The following is a 22,902-nucleotide window of genomic DNA, read 5'->3' as shown; positions in this document are numbered from 1 at the left end:
GCCTTACGGTCAGATGCCGAGCAGTTGCCATACCAGGTGGTGATACAACCGGTCAGGATGCTTTCGATGGTGCAGCTGTAGAACTTTTTGAGTATCTGGGGACCCATGACAAATCTTTTCAGTCTCCTGAGGGGGAAAAGGTGTTGTCGTGCCCTCTTCACAACTGTCTTGGTGTGTTTGGACCATGATATTTTGTTGGTGATGTGGACACCAAGGAACTTGAAACTCTCGACCCACTCCACTACAGCCCCGTCTATGTGAATGGGGGTGTTTGGCCCGCCTTTTCCTGTAATCCACAAAACAGCTCCTTTGTCTTGCTTACGTTGAGGGAGAGGTTGTTGTCTTGGCATCACACTGCCAGGTCTATGATCTCCTCCCTATATGCTTTCTCATCATTGTTGGTGATCAGGCCTACCACTGTTGTGTCATCAGCAAATGTAATGTTGGTGTTGGAGTCATGCTTGGTCACGCAGTCATGGGTGAACAGGGAGTACAGGAGGGGACTTTGCACGCACCCCTGAGGGGCCCCCGTGAGAGGATCAGCGTGGCAGATGTTTAGTTCCAGAGGGAGGTGTTTAGTTCCAGGGTCCTTAGCTTAGTGATGAGCTTTGTGGGAACTATGGTGTTGAACGCTGAGCTGTAGTCAATGAACAGCATTCTCACATAAGTGTTCCTTTTGTACAGCTGGGAAAGGGCAGTGTGGAGTGTGATTGAGATTGCGTCATCTGTGGATCTGTTGGGGCCGTATGGGAATTGGAGTGGGTCTACGGTTTCCGGGATGATGGTGTTGATGTGAGCCATGACCAGCCTTTCAAAGCACTTCATGGCTACCGATGTGAGTGATACGGGTCGGTAGTCATTTAGGCAGGTTACCTTCACTTTCTTGGGCACAGGGACTATGGTAGTCTGTTTGAAACATGTAGGTATTTTTCATCATTAGTTTTTACAATTTGACCAGAGCAAAAATCGTCTACAGATGTAGGATCTTAATTTGATCACTCTTTTGTTGCTTAGAATGCAAAGGTGTAGTTTATCCAAGATTTAAAAAGACTTCTAAAGTTTGCAATTACCACTTTAAAATGTCAAACTTGATTTGCCCTAACAAAAAATGTATCAACACCTACAAAAAATGGCCATTAATTATAAACCACATAATCATTCACATTTCCTGTTGCTGCAGGATAATTTCTCTGCTGTAGCAACCTGGCTCAAATTAAGATCCTACGTCTGTATATGAAAGCAAAGATTAACAAAGACATTATTGTATCTAATTGAAGTAAGTTACAGGTAAAGTCCTGGCACATCAGTTCAAAAGAGAGACGAGTGATTGAAATGGCCTCCCAGGAGCTGTGCGGGAGAGCCGGCTGAGCTCAAGCCGCCCACGCAACAGAAATATGTTATCGGCCAATGAGAGGATTGCATTAAATATTCTGCATGCAAGGCATGCATACTTATGATTGGACAAAACAGATGAAAAGTAGCTTCATGTCCATTTTTTTCAGGGCCTCTCGTCTCGTTTAAGTCATTATTTTATCGTCATAAAAAAATAGGTTGTTGAGAAATATTTTTCGTCGTAGTTATTGTTGACAAAATGAACACTGGTGTGCGTGTCTTGTTGGTTGTTTACTCAGATGTGAGCTGGTGGAGTCATCTGTTATCCCTGGTCAATATTTGTTGAAATGGCCTTCACCATGCACAATAGCTGTTATGCTTCACAATGACCTTCAGCTTGCACAATAGCCATCTCAATTTACATTAGAAGCAATAATGACTCCCATTCAACAATACAGGGTTTTTATACCCCACTCCTTTCAACCAACCACCATCTAATGGCAGAAGGGGTTATCAGGTAGAGACAAACACTCTACCTTTTAACACTTAAAACGTTTACTCTCTTTGTACAATCGACACTATTGGTTAGTGAATACAGATTATGTGACAGGAAAGTAGGGACACAAGTGATGATTTCATTTGAATTGTGATAGCTAATTAGTGTGTGGAAATCATTGTGCAGACTTATTTGTCTCATGACATCATATCATGTCTTCATACTAGAATCAAATTGAATTTATTGTTGGACTTGGTTGTTTAAGTAATACTGGCATGCATGTCATAGAAATCAAGACCTAATATAAGATATATAAGTACATTATGACACTCAAATATTCAATGTGTTTGTGGTCATACAGTAGTTATTCACATATGTATAGCCTCTTGAGACCCAGCAATTCATTTTTGTCCCCTCTAATGCAAATTCGATTTGGGTCTGTATCTTTAAGGCCATACATGCCTCTGACCACATTTACATGCGCACAGTATTCCCAATAATAGCTCATATCCCGCTTAAGGTCTTATTCGGGATAACCTGTTTACATGCACCTTTGATATCCCGCTCATGAGTATCTTTGTACGCATGAATAAATAGAGTATTCCTCATTTAAGTATATTGGTTGTAATATAATAATTTTAACGCCTGCAGAATTATGCATTTCTTGCAGTTAAATTATACAACAAATGTTAATTTTGTCTCAGGAACAGGAGTGGTAAAATATGATTTTGTTCTTTCAGCATCTCTTGACAAAATGTGAATCTGCGTGTAATGTGTTATCTTTGACACTGTTACGCAAGCAGACAGTAGTTCAACCACATAAAATATGCAGCCAAGACCAAGTCTTATCAGAAACATGTTTTGTAATTTTCTCAGCTTCTCATGTCTTTAAAACCGGCCAAACATTTTGCAGAGGACAAATCTTTTCACTGTTTTGGAGTTTTTGTGCTTTCTTCCCGGTCCCTAAACGAAACACACAACTTTACCTATGTTAATCAGATGACTAATGCATTCTATCAATGTAAGACATTCTGGTGAGCATTACTTTATTTAGTCTTCTAGGCCAACAAGTTATGACAGAAAAGAAGCTGCATGTATCAAACTATAGTTGACAAACAAATGGCCTACCAAATGTCAGAAATGATAATATGGCCTACCAAATTATAAGCAGACCCTTGTCTAAATTAAGGGTGAAAGTAGCCAGTAGTAAATTATAGTAAATTAATTGTAGTATTATGGTGCATCAAACTGCGCAATTAGCCTACTTTTTGAAGTGATTTGTTTAACAATCAGATGAAAATATCATTGCACTACACCCAAGATATGCGAAACTGAGCCTGTGAAGACAGCAAAAACAACAGTAAGCGGGATAAGATGTCTACATTCCACAGTATCCCGTCTTAGATCAGCATATCCCATGCATTTTATCCGGGTTTCTCATAACAAGCTTTTTCGGGTTATTGTAAACGGGATATGATGTTTATATGCGTCAACCCGGCAGGTGGCAGGTTGGGGCGGCAGGTAGCCTAGTGGTTAGAACATTGGACAAGTGACCGAAAGGTTTCAGGATCGAATCCCGAGCTGACTGTTGTTCTGCCCCTGAACAAGGCAGTTCACCCACTGTTCTTAGGCTGTCATTGAAAATAAGAATGTGTTCTTAACTGACTTGCCTAGTTAAAAATAAAGCTACATTTAAAAAAACGGAATACTTGAGTATCACGAATAATAATGGAATATTGGTGTGCATGTAAACGTGATCATTGTGTAAGGTCCTGTAGTACTTCTGAGAAGACACTCTGGGCTTTTCAATGATATCACGTGTGGGGGTATCACCATAATATTATTTTATTTCTGGTTCTTCTAAATAGCTACCGTCACAATTAGCATCACAATTACCACATTTTATGGTAAGTGTGCATGTCATTTTGTAATTATACTTTTTGTGAGTTTGATATTCAAATTGTTTCTAATAGGTAAATATCTAAGGAATATATTGGTTCGTTTTCAGAGTAGTTTAATACTTCACATTAAATAAGAGCTTGTTAATAAATGTGACTGACCGGCTCAAATCGGTCTTATGTTGCAAAATTTGAAATGTTTTTTTTTTTTTTTTTTTTTACATTGGTACAAAGTAAAGACTCAGAGCTACAAAATGGTACATCATACACTGCATTTTTTTAGGAACAATGGGAAAGTAATTCTGCTTTGAAAGTTGATACACTTGTAAACTCACTTTTGAGAAAAGGGCCTTTGAATGTTTTGGACCCTACTGGAGAGCTTTCCTTTGTCTACACCCATTCAGCATTGTTCACACCCTCTTAAGCCAGCCCCACCCTTCTCTTTAAGAATTCACATGTGAGGTCATGTGCTAAACAGTGAGTAGTGTAGTAAAGCTTAAGACAAAAAGTGGTAGTAGCCTACAATAAGGAAAAATTCCAGCTAAACAGAAAGTGTCCAGATAAAAAATATTTTACAAATATTAGATGATGCTTACCCAGACACACTTGTCTAAATTGGTGGGTCATGTGAAAGAAATGCTATAACCCCCAGCCACATCCAGTGGTGGAAAAAGTACTAAATTTGTCAGGACCCGGTGCTAGAAACAGTCACTAAATCGGCAGAACCCAGAAGATGAGGCAGACACAGCAGTACTAGAGATGGTGGTTTAATAAAAAATAGATAACTTCCAAAATACAAAGAAAATCCACAAAGTGGTAAAAACAGCAAGGGAAAAAACAAACCTAAAAGACTAATCCAAAATACAAAAGAACAAAACCAGAGAACCTCTGGAAAATCCAACAAGAGAAAAATATATGTTCACAACAAGGCTTGGGCTGGGGCTGGGTGCTAACATACAAACACTCAGCAAGGAACTAAGGAACACACAGGGACCAAATACCAACAAGGGAACGACACACAGGTGCAAACAATAATAGAGCAAGGGAAAAACAAAAGGTACAAAAAAGGTGCAATGGGGACATCTAGTGACAAAAAACCAGAACAGTCCTGGCCAAAACCTGACAAAATTGTTATACTTGAGTAAATGTCAAGACACCTTAATAAAAAAAGTCACCCAGTAAAATACTACTTGAGTAAAATACTACTTGATTAAAAGTCTAAAAGTATTTGGTTTTAAAAATAATTAAGTATCAAAAGTAAATGGAATTGTTAAAATGTACTTAAGTATCAAAAGTAAAAGTATAAATCATTTATATATTATATTATATTAAACCAGACGGCCCAATTTTCTTTTCTTTTTTTATTGACGGACAGCCAGGGGCACACTCCAACACTCAGACATAATTTACAAACAAAGCATTTGTGTTTAGTGAGTCAGCCAGATCAAATGCAGTAGGGATGTTCTCTTGAAGTGTGTGAATTGGCCAATTTTCCTGTCAAAATGTAATTAGTATTTTTGGGTGTGAGGGAAAATATATAGAGTAAAAAGTACATTATTTTATTTCGGGAATGTAGAGAAGTTAAAGTAAAAGTTGTCCAAAATATAAATAGTAAATTAATGTACAGATACCCACCCAAAAATACTTAAGTAGTACTTTAAAGTATTTTTACTGAAGTACTTTACACCACTGCCCAAATGCCTTCACACCAGTACATTAGCATATGTTATATACCGTTACATACGCACTTATCACATAGTATTCCATACATAAGTTAAGGCCATGCAACCTGAGTTGAAACCTGAGTGTGGTGCAGATGTACAGTACATAAACAGATGCATGCGCCATATATTTATATGGTGGACACTTGATACGGTCTTGATACCACGCCTCGTTTCCTGAAACAGGTCACAAATGTCCTCTGTAGTGGACGTTAGGATGCGCTGTTTTGTACCTATTGTCTCCATTTACTGTCATGTAACATTTTCCAGATTTACTTTCAACCGAGACCTTATGGCCACTACAAAGCACATGCAATAATAATAATAATTTAAAAAAAGGATAGGATCATCATGTGAATAGAAATGTCCCACGAACATTCACTCTGAAAACGAACAGGTGACTCATTGAATCCCTATGGGTATATGATACTTTATTTGCCATCATTTCCCCACCATATGCATATGGTGAATGACGTTTTCAAGACATACATCTGCTATGTGAACCAGCAGTGAGCAAATATTGAAATAAGTGAGAATATGAGTTAACAGCTGGTGTGGCTGGTATGGCTTAGACAGTTTGAAGTGTGTGTGTGTTTGTGTTTATTTATTTGTTTATTTGGGATCCCCATTAGGTTTTGCAGAAGCAGCACCTACTCTTCCTGGGATCCACAAAAAAAAAAAAAAAAACATGACACATACACTGACAGACAAGGAAGGTTACACAAATCTACAGGTCAAACAAGGCAACAGAAAAAGTATACGTGTGTTAGAGTGTGTCTGTGTGCATGTGTTTGTGTGTGTTTCCCCTCACAGTCCCAGTTCCATCAGTTGTTTTTTATATCAGTTCTTTAAAGGTCATTTTGCTGTTTGCTTGATTACTTGGAGATGGAAGGGAGTTCCATTCAATCATGGCTCTGTATAAAACTGTGTGTTGCCGTGGATTTGATTTGGACATGGGGACTGTGAAGAGACACTTGATGGCATGTGTTGTTGGGAATGTATGGGTGTCTGAGCTGAATGTTATTTGATTATGCAGGCAATCTGGAATTATCGTCAGAGTAATATTTATCATAAAATCTAGAAGAGAAGCAGTTAATCTCTCGTCAACCCTCAACCAGGAAAGACGGGTATGCATGTTGATGATGTTAGTTCTGTACGTGCAGTTAAGGACAAGGCGCACTGCTCTGTATTGAGCCAGCTACAGCTTTGCTAGGTCTTTCTGTGTTGCACTTGACCATCTTACCGGACACTAATCAAGACCAGAGCCGGAACAACTAGTACAGCTTCCTCAACTTGCTCAAAGGTCACGACCTTTATGTGCATCTCCAGTTGAGGTTTAGCTCTTAGAGAATGTTTTGAACCAAATACAATGCTTTTGGTTTTAGATGTATTTAAGACCAGTTTATTATTAACCACACATTCTGATACTGACTGTAACTCCTTATTTAGAATTTCAGTGAGCTCACTGGCTTTGGGTGCTGACATGTAGTGTGGAATCAACCACATAAATAGTCATTCTAGCTTGGTGTAAGACCAGCGGCAAATCATTTGTAAAAATAGAGACGAGTAACGGCCCAAGGCAACGGCCATGAGGGACAACGAACTGTACCTGATGTTAAAGAAGCTTCCATTGGACAACACTCTCTGGGTTCTATTGGATAAATAACTCTCCAACCATGTCATGCCATTTTTATGATCAACAACATCAAAGGCTGCATTGAAATCTAACAATACCGCTCTAACGATCATCTTATTATCCATTTATTTGAACCAATCACCAGTCATCTGAGTCAGTGCAGTACACGTTGTGTGCCCTCCTATATATGCATGCTGAAAGTCAGCAGTTCATTTGTTCCCTGAAAAAAAAAGCATTATATTTGGTCAAACAATCCTCTCCATCAGTTTACTCAGAACTGGCAGCAAACTGATTGGGCGGCTGTTAGAGCCAGCAAAGGGGGCTTTACTGGTTTTAGGCAGTGGAATTACTTTAGCTCGGTCTCCATATTAAGTCTATCTCCAATAAGTGTGTTTGTGTGTGTGTGTGTTATGTTGGGTTGAAGCTACTGACCCTGAGGATTGGCTCTCTCATTCTTCCCAGTCTTTTTGGAAGGAAGGTGGGAAATGAGCCTGTTGTAGCAGATGTAAGCAATGTTCCCACTCTCTCTTGCAGCTTTAATAGCTGGGATAGGTTTTTTCCACCTCTGGCGCACAGCTTCAGAGAAGTCCTCGTTGAGGAAGATGTTGGTTCCTCTCAAGTTCTTGAACAGCCATCTTCTCCTTAAACCTTGACCAATATCGGCCTGGATCTGTCACCTAGGCTGGTTACATGTTTCCCAGACCTGTGGGCGTGCTCCACCTCAATCTTCGTATGATCCAACTGCAGCTTTTCAGTGATCATTTTTCGTACTTTCTCCTCAGACCTGGGCCAGTTCTCATGTGAAGACTCTGGTATGCCAACCACAACAATTTTATTCCCCCTGGACTGTCCCTCTAAATCGTCTGTTTTCACAGTCATTGTTAATAAGGATTCACAGACAGTGCTGATGTCATCTCGAGATGACTTAAAGTTTGTTGTCACCTTGCTGCAAGTGTCTTTCAGGACATCCACTTCTCCCTGGGTATTTTGGGATTTTATTAGGATCCCCATTAGCTGTTGCGAGAGGAGCGGCTACTCTTCCTGGTGTCCACACAAAACGTGAAACATGACATAATACAGAACATTAATAGACAAGAACTGCTCAAGGATAGAACTACTGTACTGTACATCAAACTGTTCTAAAGGTCCTGGATCGTCCATTCTTTTGTTAGTTGAGTCCGTCAGTATTTGGACAACGCTCTTGAAGCCATTTTCCTGTTGTTGTAACTGCTGCTTGTAGAATTTTTTTTGTTCATTTTTAAAAGATCCTTCACTGAGGTCCCGTATACGCCTTTGAATACACACTGACAGATTCGTTATAGCCATTATAGGCATACGAGTGACCTGTGTGTGTGTGTGTGTGTGTGTGTGTGTGTGTGTGTGTGTGTGTGTGTGTGTGTGTGTGTGTGTGTGTGTGTGTGTGTGTGTGTGTGTGTGTGTGTGTGTGTGTGTGTGTGTGTGTTGTGTGAGTGTGTGTTAGGCACACGTGCATGTGGGTGCTGCTAGCATGTGTATATGTCTATGTGTGTGTACTCTGTGTGTGCATGTATGGGTGTGTTTATATGCTGTTTAATATGACATGTAGCATATTTGAAATGATGTTCACGTCTTACATTCACCTTTTCATGTTTATTCAAATACTTTTCATTCAAACCCATATGGTTTGGTTTCAATACTTGAAAACCAATTGGTACGTCCAGGTAGTCACGACAATAGATTGGTGTTGGTTAAATTGTGATTCTAATGAATGGAGCGAATTTGGAGCAGCAGTTTTTTTCTTCCTGTGAGCGCAGAGCGGTTTTTGCAGAGCAGGAGCGCTAGGAAAGCACATGGAACGCCATAGGTAGGTTATAGGTTATTCACGCAACCCAACTGGCTGGTTCAAAATAACCCAGCATGTGTTCTGTCCAATATTTGCTGGGTTACCAAATAACCCAAACAGGGTTATTCCCTCAGGGGTGTGTGCTTAGTCCACTCCTGTACTCCCTGTTCACCCACGACTGCGTGGCCAAACACGACTCCAACACCATCATTAAGTTTGCTGACGACACAACAGTGGAGGGCTGATCACCGACAACGATGAGACAGCCTATAGGGAGGAGGTCAGAGACCTGGCAGTGTGGTGCTAGGACAACAACCTCTCCCTGAATGTGAGCAAGCCTAAGGAGCTGATCGTGGACTACAGGAAAAGGCGGGCCGAGCACGCCCCCATTAACATCGACGGGGCTGTAGTGGAGCGGGTCGAGAGTTTCAAGTTCCTTGATGTTCACGTCACCAACGAACTATCATGGTCCAAACACACCAAGACAGTCGTGAAGAGGGCACGACAACACCTTTTCTCCCTCAGGAGACTTAAAAGATTTGGCATTGGTCCTCAGATACTCAAAAAGGTCTACAGCTGCACCATCGAGAACAATCTGACCGGTTGCATCACTGCCTGGTATGGCAGCTGCTCGGCCTCTGACCGTAAGGAGCTACAGAGGGTAGTGCGTACGGCCCAGTACATCACTGGGGCCAAGCTTCCTGCCATCCAGGACTTATATAATAGGCGGTGTCAGAGGAAAGCCCAAAAAATGGTCAAAGACTCCAGTCACCCAAGTCATAGACTGTTTTCTCTGCTACCGCACGGCAAGCTGTACCGGAGCGCCAAGTCTAGGACCAAAAGGCTCCTTAACAGCTTCTACCCCCAAGCCGTAAGACTGCTGAACAATTAATCAAATGGCCACCCGGACTATTTACCATGACACCCTCCCCCTCCATTTGTTTTTTACACTGCTGCTACTCGCTGTTTATTATCTATGCATAGTCACTTCACCCTTACCTACATGTACAAATTATCTCGACTAACCTGTACCCCCGCAAAATGACTTGGTACCAGTACCCCCTATATATAGCCTCGTTTTTGTTATTTTATTGTGTTACTTTTATTTTTTATTTTTTATTTTTTTTACTTTAGTTTGTTTGGTAAATATTTTCTTAACTCTTTCTTGAACTGCACTGTTGGTTAAGGGCTTGTAAGTAAGCATTTCACGGTAAGGTCTACACCTGTTATATTCGGTGCATGTGACAGAGTTTGATTTGATTTGATTTAACCCAGCATTTTTGTTGTTGTTGTAGAAAACCTTTTAAGATAATGCATTTAGTCTTCTTAAAAGCTATGGCCCACCTGTTTCTGAGAGAGAGGGCAGCACACACACACACACACACAATTAGTTCTTTTTTAAATTATTTTTTTACCAGCACAGAAATACGCCCACCTATTTCCCCATATGGTGCAATTGAATAGACATGTTCTATGCCATGCAGTAAGTCTTTGAAGGTGTGGGTGTGTTACTGCCTTTAGATATATATCCCAAATAGCACCCTATTCACTATATAGTGCACTACCTTTGACTAGAGCCATTTGGGCCCTTGTCAAAAGTAGTGCACTAAATATTGAATAGGGTGCCATTTGGTACATAACTTAGGTCTATATTATGCATATGCCTAATTCCTACTGCTGGGTGGTTAAAGCTTTATAAAGCCACTCAGCCTCTGTACTGTAGCCTAGCTGGGTCTAATTTTGGAATACACGTCCATTTTGCTTCCCTCCCTCTCTGGAATTATATAACGACTGGAAGAGGCTTGAGTGAGTGTGAGTCTGGTGAAAAGTTTACTGCTTGGGACTAGAGCTCTCTGTGATGCCTAAATTAGAAAAACACTCACTGATTACACTGCTAAAAGAGCTATATAAATACATTTGGACTACTGTATAGGATAGGATCAGTAGAAATGTCACTGGAAAATGGTGTGAAATGGTTTTCTTTTCAGAGGTGTTTAGAGTTAAAATAAGCACAGTGCATGAGAATTTGCCTTCTGAGTTGTGTAAATGTTGATTTTGGCTATGCTTTTAACACCTAACTGCAAGCATAATACAGACATTCACACATCAAATAATAATGTGCACGTATCCACACATGCGCACACACACACGCACTGAGAAAAAAACAATCACTGGAGATTCTGCTCCCTCTACTCTTTCCTCATCCTTCTCTCTTTCCCTCTCTGTCTCTCTTTTCTCTCCATCCCTTCTCTCTCTCTCCTCTTCCTCTCTCCTCATGCTTCTCCCATCCTCTCATTCACCGTTTCTCCCCACATCTCCCTCTTTCTCTCTTTCTCACTCTCTCACCCTCTTTTGTTTTTCTTTCTCACTCGCTCTCACCCTCTCGTGTCTGTCTCTCACCCTCTTGCCTCTCACCCTCTCTACAGAAATAGATATGCTCCTTTTTATTTTCATAGAATGTAAATTACCCTGCATTGACATAATCTGACCATGAGGGGGAAAAAGAGGATAATTGGTGGTATGGTAATTAAAAAGGTACTGCTATTCTAACAAACATACGCTCTTGCAGTATGTTAAACACCTATTAATCATACCCAATGACTGACTGCAAATTAACTGTATTGTATGCATCTACGTGTTTCAGTTGTGCCTGGTTTAGGTCACTGCATGGGTCTGATGTCATGCTCCATTCAATCTGTGTCTGTGTACTAGTATCATCCAGCACGCACACACACAGACACACACACAGACACACAGTTTGCAGCAGTGTCACTTAAAGTCCTACAACAGCACAACACAGAACTGACTGCCTAAGCAGAAAGCATTGTTAGCATTGACCTTTCAGAGTCAAGTCCTGGTAAAGAAAAACAACAAGGTGTCTGGATGAATGGATTGCCACGACCTCATCTTTCACACGTTTTAATATTCTCATGTGACTCTTCAAGGAGAATTGAGGCATTTGTTAAAAAACTCAAATACAGTTGTAGTCTACCAGTGAATTGCCTAATGTTAGGACAAGGGGGGACAATTCTCTTTGGTGTACATTATGGAGTGTCAGGGGAGCTGTGGCTAGGCTTGGGCGGTATGCTTATTGTCATACCTTCATACTGACTTTGTGTCATACCGGGATATTCGGAATCAACGGCACTGTACACAAGGGGCGTTATTTTCAAACCCCCAACCGAGCCTTTGAAATCCAAAGATTAGCAATGCTAACAAGTACATGTAAAATTCTACAGAGAATACTAACTAAATGCTAATGAGCACATTGCCAACATTTTATACAGTCCCTGACAAAAACTATTTTCAGGACAGACATCCCAGCTCATACAGTTATACAAGTAAGTCAAAAATGCTACTCACAATTTACTGCACGAACCAAACAAACATTAGACACTAAGGCTCTTGATCCAAGAGGTGATTCTCTGCTGTTACCGGCAAGCGAGGCTTGATTTTGGAAGAAGCTAACCACTTAACTAGATAGCTAAGTAGCTACTAAATTAGCCAAGCAAATGCACAACTGCAGAGCATTAAGCACATTTTAAACAGTTTACTTAATAGTTATACGATATCTAGCTGACAAAACATTTAGTTGTGAATTCCATACTGTTACTAGATCACCTGGCACGTGCTGAACAACAATGACTCACAAGGCTCCTGTCTCTCGTCATTGTGTGCTTGTAAACAAACACCACGAGACTGGGTACTACCGGTAAGCTTCATCATGAAAAATTATGTGACGGGTGAAATGAAGAACGCAAATCTTCTTTGTCTCCTAACATAATGCACAAGCAGACTACAAGTATTTACTTAAAAAGTAGCTACAAATATTCACATTTATAAAAAACAAAAAACAAACGTCAAAGCAAAAGTTTCAACGGTATTGATGGTTTGAAATTCCATCCTGTGGCTATTTCCAAATACCCCGGTATACGGTATATACGGTATACCGTCCAAGCCTAGCTGGGGGAGACTAATACCAAGACCAATATCTGGTGAGGGCAGAGCCTAGGTGTATGTGTGTGTTTGTGTGTGTGTTTGTGTGTGTGTGTGTGTCTGCGCGCGCATCGTGTGTGTGCGCGCGCGCGCGCGCGTGTGTGTGTGTGTGTGTGTGTGTGTGTGTGTGTGTGTGTGTGTGTGTGTGTGTGTGTGTGTGTGTGTGTGTGTGTGTGTGTGTGTGTGTGTGTGCGCGCAGAGGTGGGGAGAGTCAGAGGAAGTAAAGCTGGTCGTTTGCTGAGCAACAACAACAATGGGTGAACATCTGACAGCTGTATTGATTTTGGTGAAACAAAACACAATTACCCTCTTCAAGTCTCCTCTAATTCATTTTTATTTTGTAGCTCCCTTCACTCCCTGTTGAGTAAAGTGCCACTTGGACTGCCCACCTTAATCCAATTGAATTTATCTAAGATTATGTCTGTATTCTCTCCCTCTCATCCTCCAGGTACTGTACACACACACACACACACACACACACACACACACACACACACACACACACACACACACACACACACACACACACACACACACACACACACACACACACACACACACACACACACACACACACGTATGCCTATAATGGCTATAATGAATCTGACTGTGTGTATCTGTATTCAAAGGGATGCGCCGGACCTCAGCTCTGCTGGACTAGTGGGAGCTTTGCCAGCGTTGCCTCTGGAGCATTCCGTTAGCTTCCTTAAGTCTTTTACACTCTCTCTCCTCCCTAGGTAGAAGCACAGATGACTGACACTTAAAACAATCATAGTAAAACACGGTACAGGCGTCATCTATAAACACATTACATCATCTATACACATGTATGCATAAACAGCTTTGGAGCATTCACAAGGATACATTTTTCAGTTTTTGACCTCCCTTCTTTATCTGAATGGACCGCAGTAGTTCGGCTGGGTCTCAGTGGTGCACTGTATAACCTGCAGTAAAGCAAGGCATGTTTCAATGGAACCATCGTTACAACTGTACGCTATACATGAGACCTTTATGAGACATGTGACCTCTGTGGTGAATCTTGGTTTGTATCACACAAAACATAGGAAATTCTGAATGATAAGTTTGCTGTCTCCTTTGCTCCCAGATTGTCTGCCCCTTGAGCAACTACATGTAATAGGCAACCAGCTTGCCACAGGAGTAGCCTAGCTATAGACATTCTAATTAGTTGTTGTTGGTACACTGATTACATTATGTAACCATTGGACAATGAAGTTCATCATGTAAGAGCCAATGAGAACAGAGAGCTGAGCCCAGCTGTCAAGAAGGAGTGTGTCCTGTGTTCCCTGTCTCAGTCTGTGAAGTGAAGACACACCCCCTCTTCCCAGAGAGGACAGCCAAGGGCGTGGGGGTGGGGGTGTGTGTATATGTATTAGAACACAGCAAGGACGAGTCAGAGCATTTCTACTCTCCTCTGTTCTAGCAGCTGTTGGGGTAGAGAGATAAAACCACAGAGGCTGAATCTCAGGTATTGATCTCACTGATGTTTTTCATCCTCTGGTGTTTCTGCTTTGCCTCTCTCTCTCTCTCTCTCTCTCTCTCTCTCTCTCTCTCTCTCTCTCTCTCTCTCTCTCTCTCTCTCTCTCTCTCTCTCTCTCTCTCTCTCTCTCTCTCTCTTCTCTCTGTCTTTTTCTCTCAGAAAAGGTGGTCTCAGAAAAGGAGAGTTTTTTTGGTTTGAACATTAGACAGAATGTCATCCAAAGACAGAGGTTCTCTACAGAGCCAGATACTTTCTCTCTCCTGTTTGTTTTGGGAGTGGGAGTGAGATGGGACCGGGGTGTAAAGAGGACACAGGAGGGGTGGTCAAGGGGGGGATGGCGGCTTCATTTTAGTGTTTGTTCGTGCAGGTGAGTGGAGAGAAGTGGGGGTAATGGTAATTTGGACACACACCGCAGTCTGGCACTTCAAACCCAACTCTGAACAACAAAAAGGGGGCCTAAACCTGCAGTTGCACCTTGTGTGCGTATGGAATGGCACCCTATTCCCTAAATAGTGAACTTCCTTTGACCACATACTCCAGTCAAAATAAGTGCAATATATACAGAATAGGATGCCATTTCAGATGCAGTGCTTGTCTTGTATTTTGTTAACACACCTAGCCATCACACCTAGAGTACTGTATGAACTGAACAATAAAACTGCAGTTACTCCTCAACTTGCATTGATCACACGTACTGTACGAGTTGAACAGTAAAACTGCAGTTACACCAGTCTCAACGTTAACAGTGAAGAGGTGACTCCAGGATGCTGGCCTCCTAGGCAGAGTTGCAAAGAAAAAGCCATATCTCAGACTGGCCAATAAAAATAAAAGATTAAGATAGGCAAAAGAACACAGACACTGGACAGAGGAACTCTCCCTAGAGAGTCGCCTCTTGACAGTTGGCGTTGAGACTGGTGTTTTGCGGGTGCTATTTAATGAAGCTGCCAGTTGAGGACTTGTGAGGCGTCTGTTTCTCAAACTAGACACTAATGTACTTGTCCTCTTGCTCAGTTGTGCACCGGGGCCTCCCACTCCTCGTTCTATTCTGGTTAGAGCCAGTTTGCGCTGTTCTGTGAAGGGAGTAGTACACAGCATTGTACGAGATCTTCACTTTCTTGGCAATTTCTCGCATGGAATAGCCTTCATTTCTCAGAACAAGAATAGACTGACGAGTTTCAGAAGAAAGTTCTTTGCTTCTGGCCATTTTGAGCCTGTAATTGAACCCACAAATGCTGATGCTCCAGATACTCAGCTAGTCTAAAGAAGGCCAATTTTATAGCTTCTTTAATCAGCACGACAGTTTTCAGCTTTGCTAACATAATTGCAAAAGGGTTTTATAATGATCAATTAGCCTTTTAAAATGATCAACTTGGATTAGCTAACACAACATGCCATTGGAACACAAGAGTGATGGTTGCTGATAATGGGCCTCTGTACGCCTATGTAGATATTCCATTAAAAATCAGCCGTTACTAGCTACAATAGTAATTTACAACATTAACAATGTCTACACTGTATTTCTGATCAATTTGATGTTATTTTAATGGACAAAAACATTTGCTTTTCTTTCAAAAACAAGGACATTTTTAAGTGACCTCAAACTTTTGAACGGTAGTGTACATTTCTTTTTGTTTAACACTTTTTTGGTTACTACATGTTTCCATATGTGTTATATCATAGTTTGATGTCTTCACTATTATTCTACAATGTAGAAAATAGTACAAATACAGAAAAACCCTTGAATGAGTAGGTGGGTCCAAACTTTTGACTGGTACTGTATAAGCCACTGGAGCTGCTAATCTACTGTACCCATAATGAATATAGATCTGAGTAGTAGTCAGTTCTTCCATCTGGACCTGTGTGCATACAGACATAAACTCAGAGAGAACATGAAAGACCATTACACACACTGACACTGAGACGGGTTTTGAATTAAAGTTTTAATCCAAAGTAGAGCACACATTACAAATTTAAAGTGCACCGACTTTGATTTAATGTTTTAATGAAATATAGCTACATGTGTTGAGGGGCTCATAAAGTATTGAGAGAAAATACCTATTCAAATACCTTCTTGTCATCAACAGGAAATGAAAAAGGAAAAAGAAAGATGTTGTAATAATTATTACAATTAGGTTTAACAGAACATGACAGGGTTGTCTAGTACAGTTATATCTTAAAGGGAACTGCACACGCTGATCTGGCTTCGTTATTTGGCTTGCTCCTCAAGACATGCTGGTAGCCATGATAGAAGCAAAATGTGAGTTGGGTTGGGGGTGTGGTTTGAAGTGGGTGTTTTCTGGGTGTGTCCTTGCCACCACCAAGACACACCCATCTGTCAGAACCTTGCCCACAGCTGTTTGCCCCCACTCAATCACAACAAACAAACCTCCTGCAGGTTGAGTTCAATAACTACAGGCAGATGTATGGTGAGATGCCGGAGGAAGCTTTGAATAGGTCAGTAGTTTACAGAGTAACATAAGAAGAATGACATTTCTGAATTTATGTACAGTAGTTATTCTGAGGACTAGATTGACATTTACACAACGGTTACCTGGAGGAAAATGGGGGACGGTCATGCTTTTTCAATTTCAGTCAAAGGGGAGGGTTTAGTATTTCTTTTAAATCTAGTTCAGGGGAGGGTCATGTCATTTTTAATTGATTACATTTCTATATTTCTCAGTGTTTTAGAAGGAGTTGCTTATTAGGCTATATATCGATGTGTGCCCGATACCGCCCCTCATCTCTGATTCTCCGCTGGGCACGCAATGTCAAGTGCGCCTATAGGCTATTTAGTATGGTCTCAATCAAATGCTCCATAGACTATAGGCTACGAAGTGCATGCTCGGAGAAGCACAAAGTTAAGTTATATTTCTAAGCTGCTGGGATGGTGTAAATAAAACTAGGCTGCATTACACACTGCAATGGATATTCCAACCCTGAGCCCCGGCCTGCTCTGCTCTTGCTGATCAAAACCTTTTTTGTGTGATGCCTAACCAATGGCTGTGCTGTGTTGGCCTACAGTGGCAGTTCAGGAGGAGAGTCAAAGGCTTCTTCCTAAAATAGTTTTTGATTAGGCCTAGTCTATTATCCTATTATACTAGTCTATTATCCTATGTTCTGTTCAGTTTGAGAAGGAGAGCACGAAGATGGGAAGGAAGACCGGAGGTAAACTTTGACAGCTTGCTACTACTATAATTGATTTGATTAAATGCAGTAGGTTTCTTGACGAAGATGTATTTATCAGCGTTATTGACCTCACAATAAGCCAAATTTGAGTAACTTACATTGTGGTGCTTAAACTTCAATCAGCACAATCAATCAGAAATGAACAGCTTATGGTGCTGAAAGCAGGCAAATTTGAGTATTCATTTTCATTAGACTTAGACCTATTTAAGAAATACGAGGTAGGCCTACCTGTTTAACATATGAAATTAGGCTATAGGCTGCTATATCCATAGATTTGTCAATTGCTCCACCCACGATGCACTATTTAAATAGCCTTGTTCGTGAAGAGCGGCAGGTAGCCTAGTGGTTAGAGTGTTGGACTAGTAACCGAAAGGTTGCAAGATCGAATCCCCAAGCTGACAAGGGAAAAATATGTCGTTCTACCCCTGAACAACGCAGTTAACCCGCTGTCAAGGCATCTAACTGCGCTTTGGTCCGCGATGCTTTAAGCTAGAAACAACCTCTAGAGGAGACAAAAAATGTACTTTGCTTGGGAAGTAATCTAATTCTGTCACTATCAATTGATTAAGCTATTCACTTCCTGTACAATGGAAGATGTTTAAATCCAGACAGCTTTTAGGAAAACACTTCTCATTGGGTTGAGTAATGGAAGAAGAGTAGGCAGCAGTTAAAGTTAACATTTTTCTGCGTCGGTACGCCTACTCTGTCTGGGGTGGAAAGGTAGGCCTACTCTGTCTGGGGTGGAAAGGTAGGCCTACTCTGTCTGGGGTGGAAAGGAAGGCCTAACTTTTGAAAGTACCATGCTCAGATTCCTAATAAAGTCTCAGATTTAATTATTTGCAAACAGGGATCGTTTCGTTGCAAACAAGACACACTGATTTGGCATTAGAGAAATATTTTAAAATGAACACATAGGCCTATCTCTTTGTCCATTCTTAGCCTGTTATTTCAGTAAATGGTGTAGTATGAAAAAATATTCAGGTAATATGTAAAGTTACGTAGATTTGCATGACATTTTTATAAAAGGCCATTTTTTCTCGGACCTGCAAAGCACAATGATTTATTCATGCAATTATTTTACTATAAAGGTGATCTTTGCACCCCTACTTTTGTCAACTGTGGTTTGCTGGCCCGCAGCCCTGTGCTCTATCAAAATTCCTGCGTTGCCATGCAATGCTTACGGGAAGAAGAACAATTTCTAAAACTGCATATTTAAGGCTCTGGTCTGTACAAGAAGTGAGGTTAAATGGTATGTATGTTCTCTGCTATCCACTTTGTTTTAATTAATATATTGGTATAGGGGAGGGTCACTCCCAAAAAAATTCTCCAAGTATTCAGGGAGTGTTTAGGTCAAATATATTTTGCTGAAGGGAGGGCCGTCCATTTTCATTTCAGAGGGGTACAAATTTCTCCATGTATCCCTTATTATAAATAACGTTCCCTCCCTAAACTAAGTGCTTTGGTAACATTTCAAATGTAGTAACTAGTCCATGTACAGTGTGTTTTTAAATGGTAACTGTGTTAAGGGTTTTGGGCCATCGAGGAATGAAGATGATGAGCAATCGGCAAAGGTAATCTGTAATCTGCTGGCATCCCGGCACGACATCAACGATGCTCTAATTACAGTAAGAAGACAGTGGAAGAAACTTGCGTGGACTTATGGAAAGGCTCGGTAGGAAATGTTTTACATATAAACTCAGCAAAAAAAAGAAATGTCCCTTTTTCAGGACCCTGTCTTTCAAAGATAATTCAACGATAATAACTTCACAGATCTTCATTGTAAAGGGTTTAAACACTGTTTCCCGTGCTTCTTCAATGAACCATAAACAATTAATGAACATGCACATGTGGAACGGTCGTTATTAAGACACTAACAGCTTACAGATGGTAGGCAATTAAGGTCACAGTTACTAAAACTTGGGACACTAAAGAGGCCTTTCTACTGACTCTGAAAAACACCAAAAGAAAGATGCCCAGGGTCCCTGCTCATCTGTGTGAATGTGCCTTAGGCGAGGAGGCATGAGGACTGCAGATGTGGCCAGGGCAATAAATTGCAATGTTCGTACTGTGAGACGCCTAAGACAGCGCTACAGGGAGACTGGACGGACAGCTGATCGTCCTCGCAGTGGCAGACCATCTACATGCTCTCCTCTTCTAACCTTTCCCTTTGCTTGTGGACTTCAGTGCACAACACATCAGCTGTCTGTGACCAGGCGAAAAAACCTTTCCAAGCCAAACCTTCAAATCATGACCGCTACACACATTGTTCTCACGTCATAGTCAAGAACTCCTAGAACTAACGTATTAGTTAACCCGCTACAATCGCGCAGTACAGTTTACAGTCAGAAAGCAGTTTAGCAGTTACACCGGCGAGCCCCTTTGGTAATAAATAATATTAAGCCAAAAGCTTACCTTGGAAGAGTTCCAGTGCTGGATAGCCAAAGCCAGCTAGCTAACATATCATCCTTCTTTGTTTGAGCCAGGAGTTTGGGTAGGCTAAACTAGCTAGCTGCATTCACTAACTAAGTGAAAGTGAAAGTTTTGAAGAAATACAACCAAATATAGCCAAAACCAAATAAAGATACAACTGTTATGCATGGAATTTTCGATCTACTTCTCCTTAATGCAACCGCTGTGTCAGACTTCAAAAAAACATTACGGAAAAAGCACACCATGCAATAATCTGAGTACAGCGCTCAGAGACCAAAACAACCCAAACAGATATCCGCCATGTTGTGTAGTCAACAGAAGTCAGAAATAGCATTATAAATATTCACTTACCTTTGATGATCTTCATCAGAATGCACTCCCACACAATAAACGTTTGTTTTGTTCGATAATGTCCATCATTTATATCCAAATACCTCCTTTTTGTTCACACGTTTAGCCCAGTAATCAAAATTCATGAGGCGCGATCACTAGGTGCAGACGAAAAGTCAAAAAGTTCCGTTACAGTCCGTAGAAACATGTCAAATGATGTATAGAATCAATCTGTAGGATGTTTTTAACATAAATAATAAATAATGTTCCAACCGGAGAATTCCTTTGTCTGTAGAATTGCAATGGAATGCAAGCTAACTATCACGTGAACGTGCGTGGTCAGCTCATGCCTCTCTGGCAGACCTCTGACTCAATCCGCTCTCATTCGCCCCCACTTCACAGTAGAAGCCTCAAACAAGGTTCTAAAGACTGTTGACATCTAGTGGAAGCCTTAGGAAGTCCAATATGACCCCATAGACACTGTGTATTCAATAAGTCATGAGTTTAAGAACTACAAATCTCAGATTTCCCACTTCCTGGTTGGATTTTTTTCTCAGGTTTTTGCCTGCCATATGAGTTCTGTTACACTCACAGACATCATTCAAACAGTTTTAGAAACTTCAGAGTGTTCTCTATCCAAATCCACTAATTAGATGCATATTCTAGCTTTTATGGCTGAGTAGCAGGCAGTTTAATTTGGGCACGCTTTTCATCCAAAATTCCCAATGCTGCCCCCTACCCTAGTGAAGTTAATGTTTCACTATTTAGATTTTTATGAAATTTACTGAGGAGGATGGTCCCCCCCCTTCCTCTTCTGAGGAACCTCCACTACCTTTACACCAATGAAGCTGCTAATATAACAATGTGCACCTTTCATTGTCATTCCCAGCCAATGCAGATGCTGTGCCTATTGACATTTTGTCTGGTGGTAATGGGGCTACCTTAGCAAACATGTCATAGTAGTCATACCTTCCCGTGTGTTGTCCCGTATACAACAGGAGTTCCCTGATCCTGGTGCAGAATACACAGGGTTTCTCCTTCCCCACATTGACTCCAAGCACCTATTCCGCATACCAGCTAGGGTCTTTCAGGCCTGGTTGCGTCTCTGTTCAGCGACTACATTCCACTCCTTGCCACACCTGTCATTTGCTAAAAGAAACTGGCCTCGAGTGCCAAGGATTGGAATGTTAGCTATAAAGACTGGTACCCAGACTAGAGTCCTTTGGCAGGGCATGCAAACTATAGAACTTTAGCTGTGGAGGCATTGTCAATCCGTATAAGGCTTTTCAGTCTGCTGTCCTTGAAACGCATTGGGGTCAATCAAACAATGGAGCCCTATTCATTGAAGGGAAGTGAAGGGAGAGGAGGGGCGATTTGCACGTGAGCTTGATAAAAGGGGGCATGACTTGTTGACATAATTGTAATCCAAACCTAGCCTTCATTTACTCGTTGTGACTCACTGAGGTTCCAAACTCCATTTTAGACATGGCTGTCACGTCTACTCCCGCTCCCCCTCTCTGGTGCTCATTGTCATCAGTTTACTTATTATTACGCACACCTGCCACCATCGTTACGCGCACCTGCGCCTCATGAGACGCACTTGGACTCCATCACTTCTATGATTACCTGCCCTATATCTGTCACTCCCTTTGGTTCTTTCCGCAGGCAGTATTAGTTATGTTTCTCATGTCCAGACGCTACTCTTGTTTTGTATTGTTCCATGTTTTTTGTATTATTAAATTCACCCTCTGTACTTGCTTCCTGACTCCCAGCGTCTGCGTTACAATGACTTTGACACAAATTATCCTATTTACACGTTGTAGTACATTTTGACACTAGAATACATGTTTCTGACTAATATCATTACCACAGACGTCGTTTTCAAAGGGATTAGTTGCTTTTATGGGCAATCGCTCTTTAAATGAGAGGTGCTCCTGGTACAGCCTGTCTCTCTGGCATGTGGTGTTTACTACAGGTTGTACTTCATTGAGTGACATTATTACACAAATCCTAGCAAAGACAGAAAGGGCAACATAACAGATTTCATATATAATTGTTAGAAATGTACAGTTTATACACATATTGTTTCCTCATGCTAAGCAAGCACCCCTCCCTCGTCAGAAGCAATCAAATCAAGAGCTATCAAATAACCCAAAAATGTATCTTCTCAAAACACTGAACTATCTGGATTAACGTACGTCAACTGTCTTCCATAGCCATAACCCATACATATGTAACAGGTCGATTTATCCCTACCCATGGCTGTGTTTTAGGACTTATTGAGGTGTCCTCTGTGTGATATGTCTGTGTTATTGAAGTATCCTCTGTATGCCCTCTGCCTCCCCAGATCACAGAGCAGCAGCTCCGGCAGACCAACGACCGCTTCAAAGCTTTCCTCAACGGAGACACCCAGATAGTGGCTGATGAAGCGTTCATCAACGCAGTCCAGAGCTACTATGAGGTACAGATTTTCTCTCTCTCTCTCTCTCTCTCTCTCTCTCTCTCTCTCTCTCTCTCTCTCTCTCTCTCTCTCTCTCTCTCTCTCTCTCTCTCTCTC

The 22,902-nt window shown here is 41.2% G+C and overlaps 1 protein-coding gene across 14 annotated transcripts in view; it reads left to right on the top strand.

Moving 5' to 3' along the window:
• Positions 1–22,902, top strand: part of LOC139563015 (calcium-dependent secretion activator 1-like) — a 147,262-nt gene that overhangs the window by 18,627 nt on the left and 105,733 nt on the right. For all 14 annotated transcript variants that reach the window (XM_071381347.1, XM_071381330.1, XM_071381287.1 and 11 more), the window contains exon 2: positions 22,693–22,806. In XM_071381347.1, coding sequence (XP_071237448.1) covers positions 22,693–22,806 — 114 coding nt within the window. The remainder of the gene's footprint in view (positions 1–22,692; positions 22,807–22,902) is intronic.

The sequence above is a fragment of the Salvelinus alpinus genome, chromosome 2, assembly GCF_045679555.1.
Source record: "Salvelinus alpinus chromosome 2, SLU_Salpinus.1, whole genome shotgun sequence".
NCBI lineage: Eukaryota > Metazoa > Chordata > Actinopteri > Salmoniformes > Salmonidae > Salvelinus > Salvelinus alpinus.
Note: the sequence above shows the minus strand (reverse complement) of the source record. Positions and strands in the feature narration are given on the sequence as shown.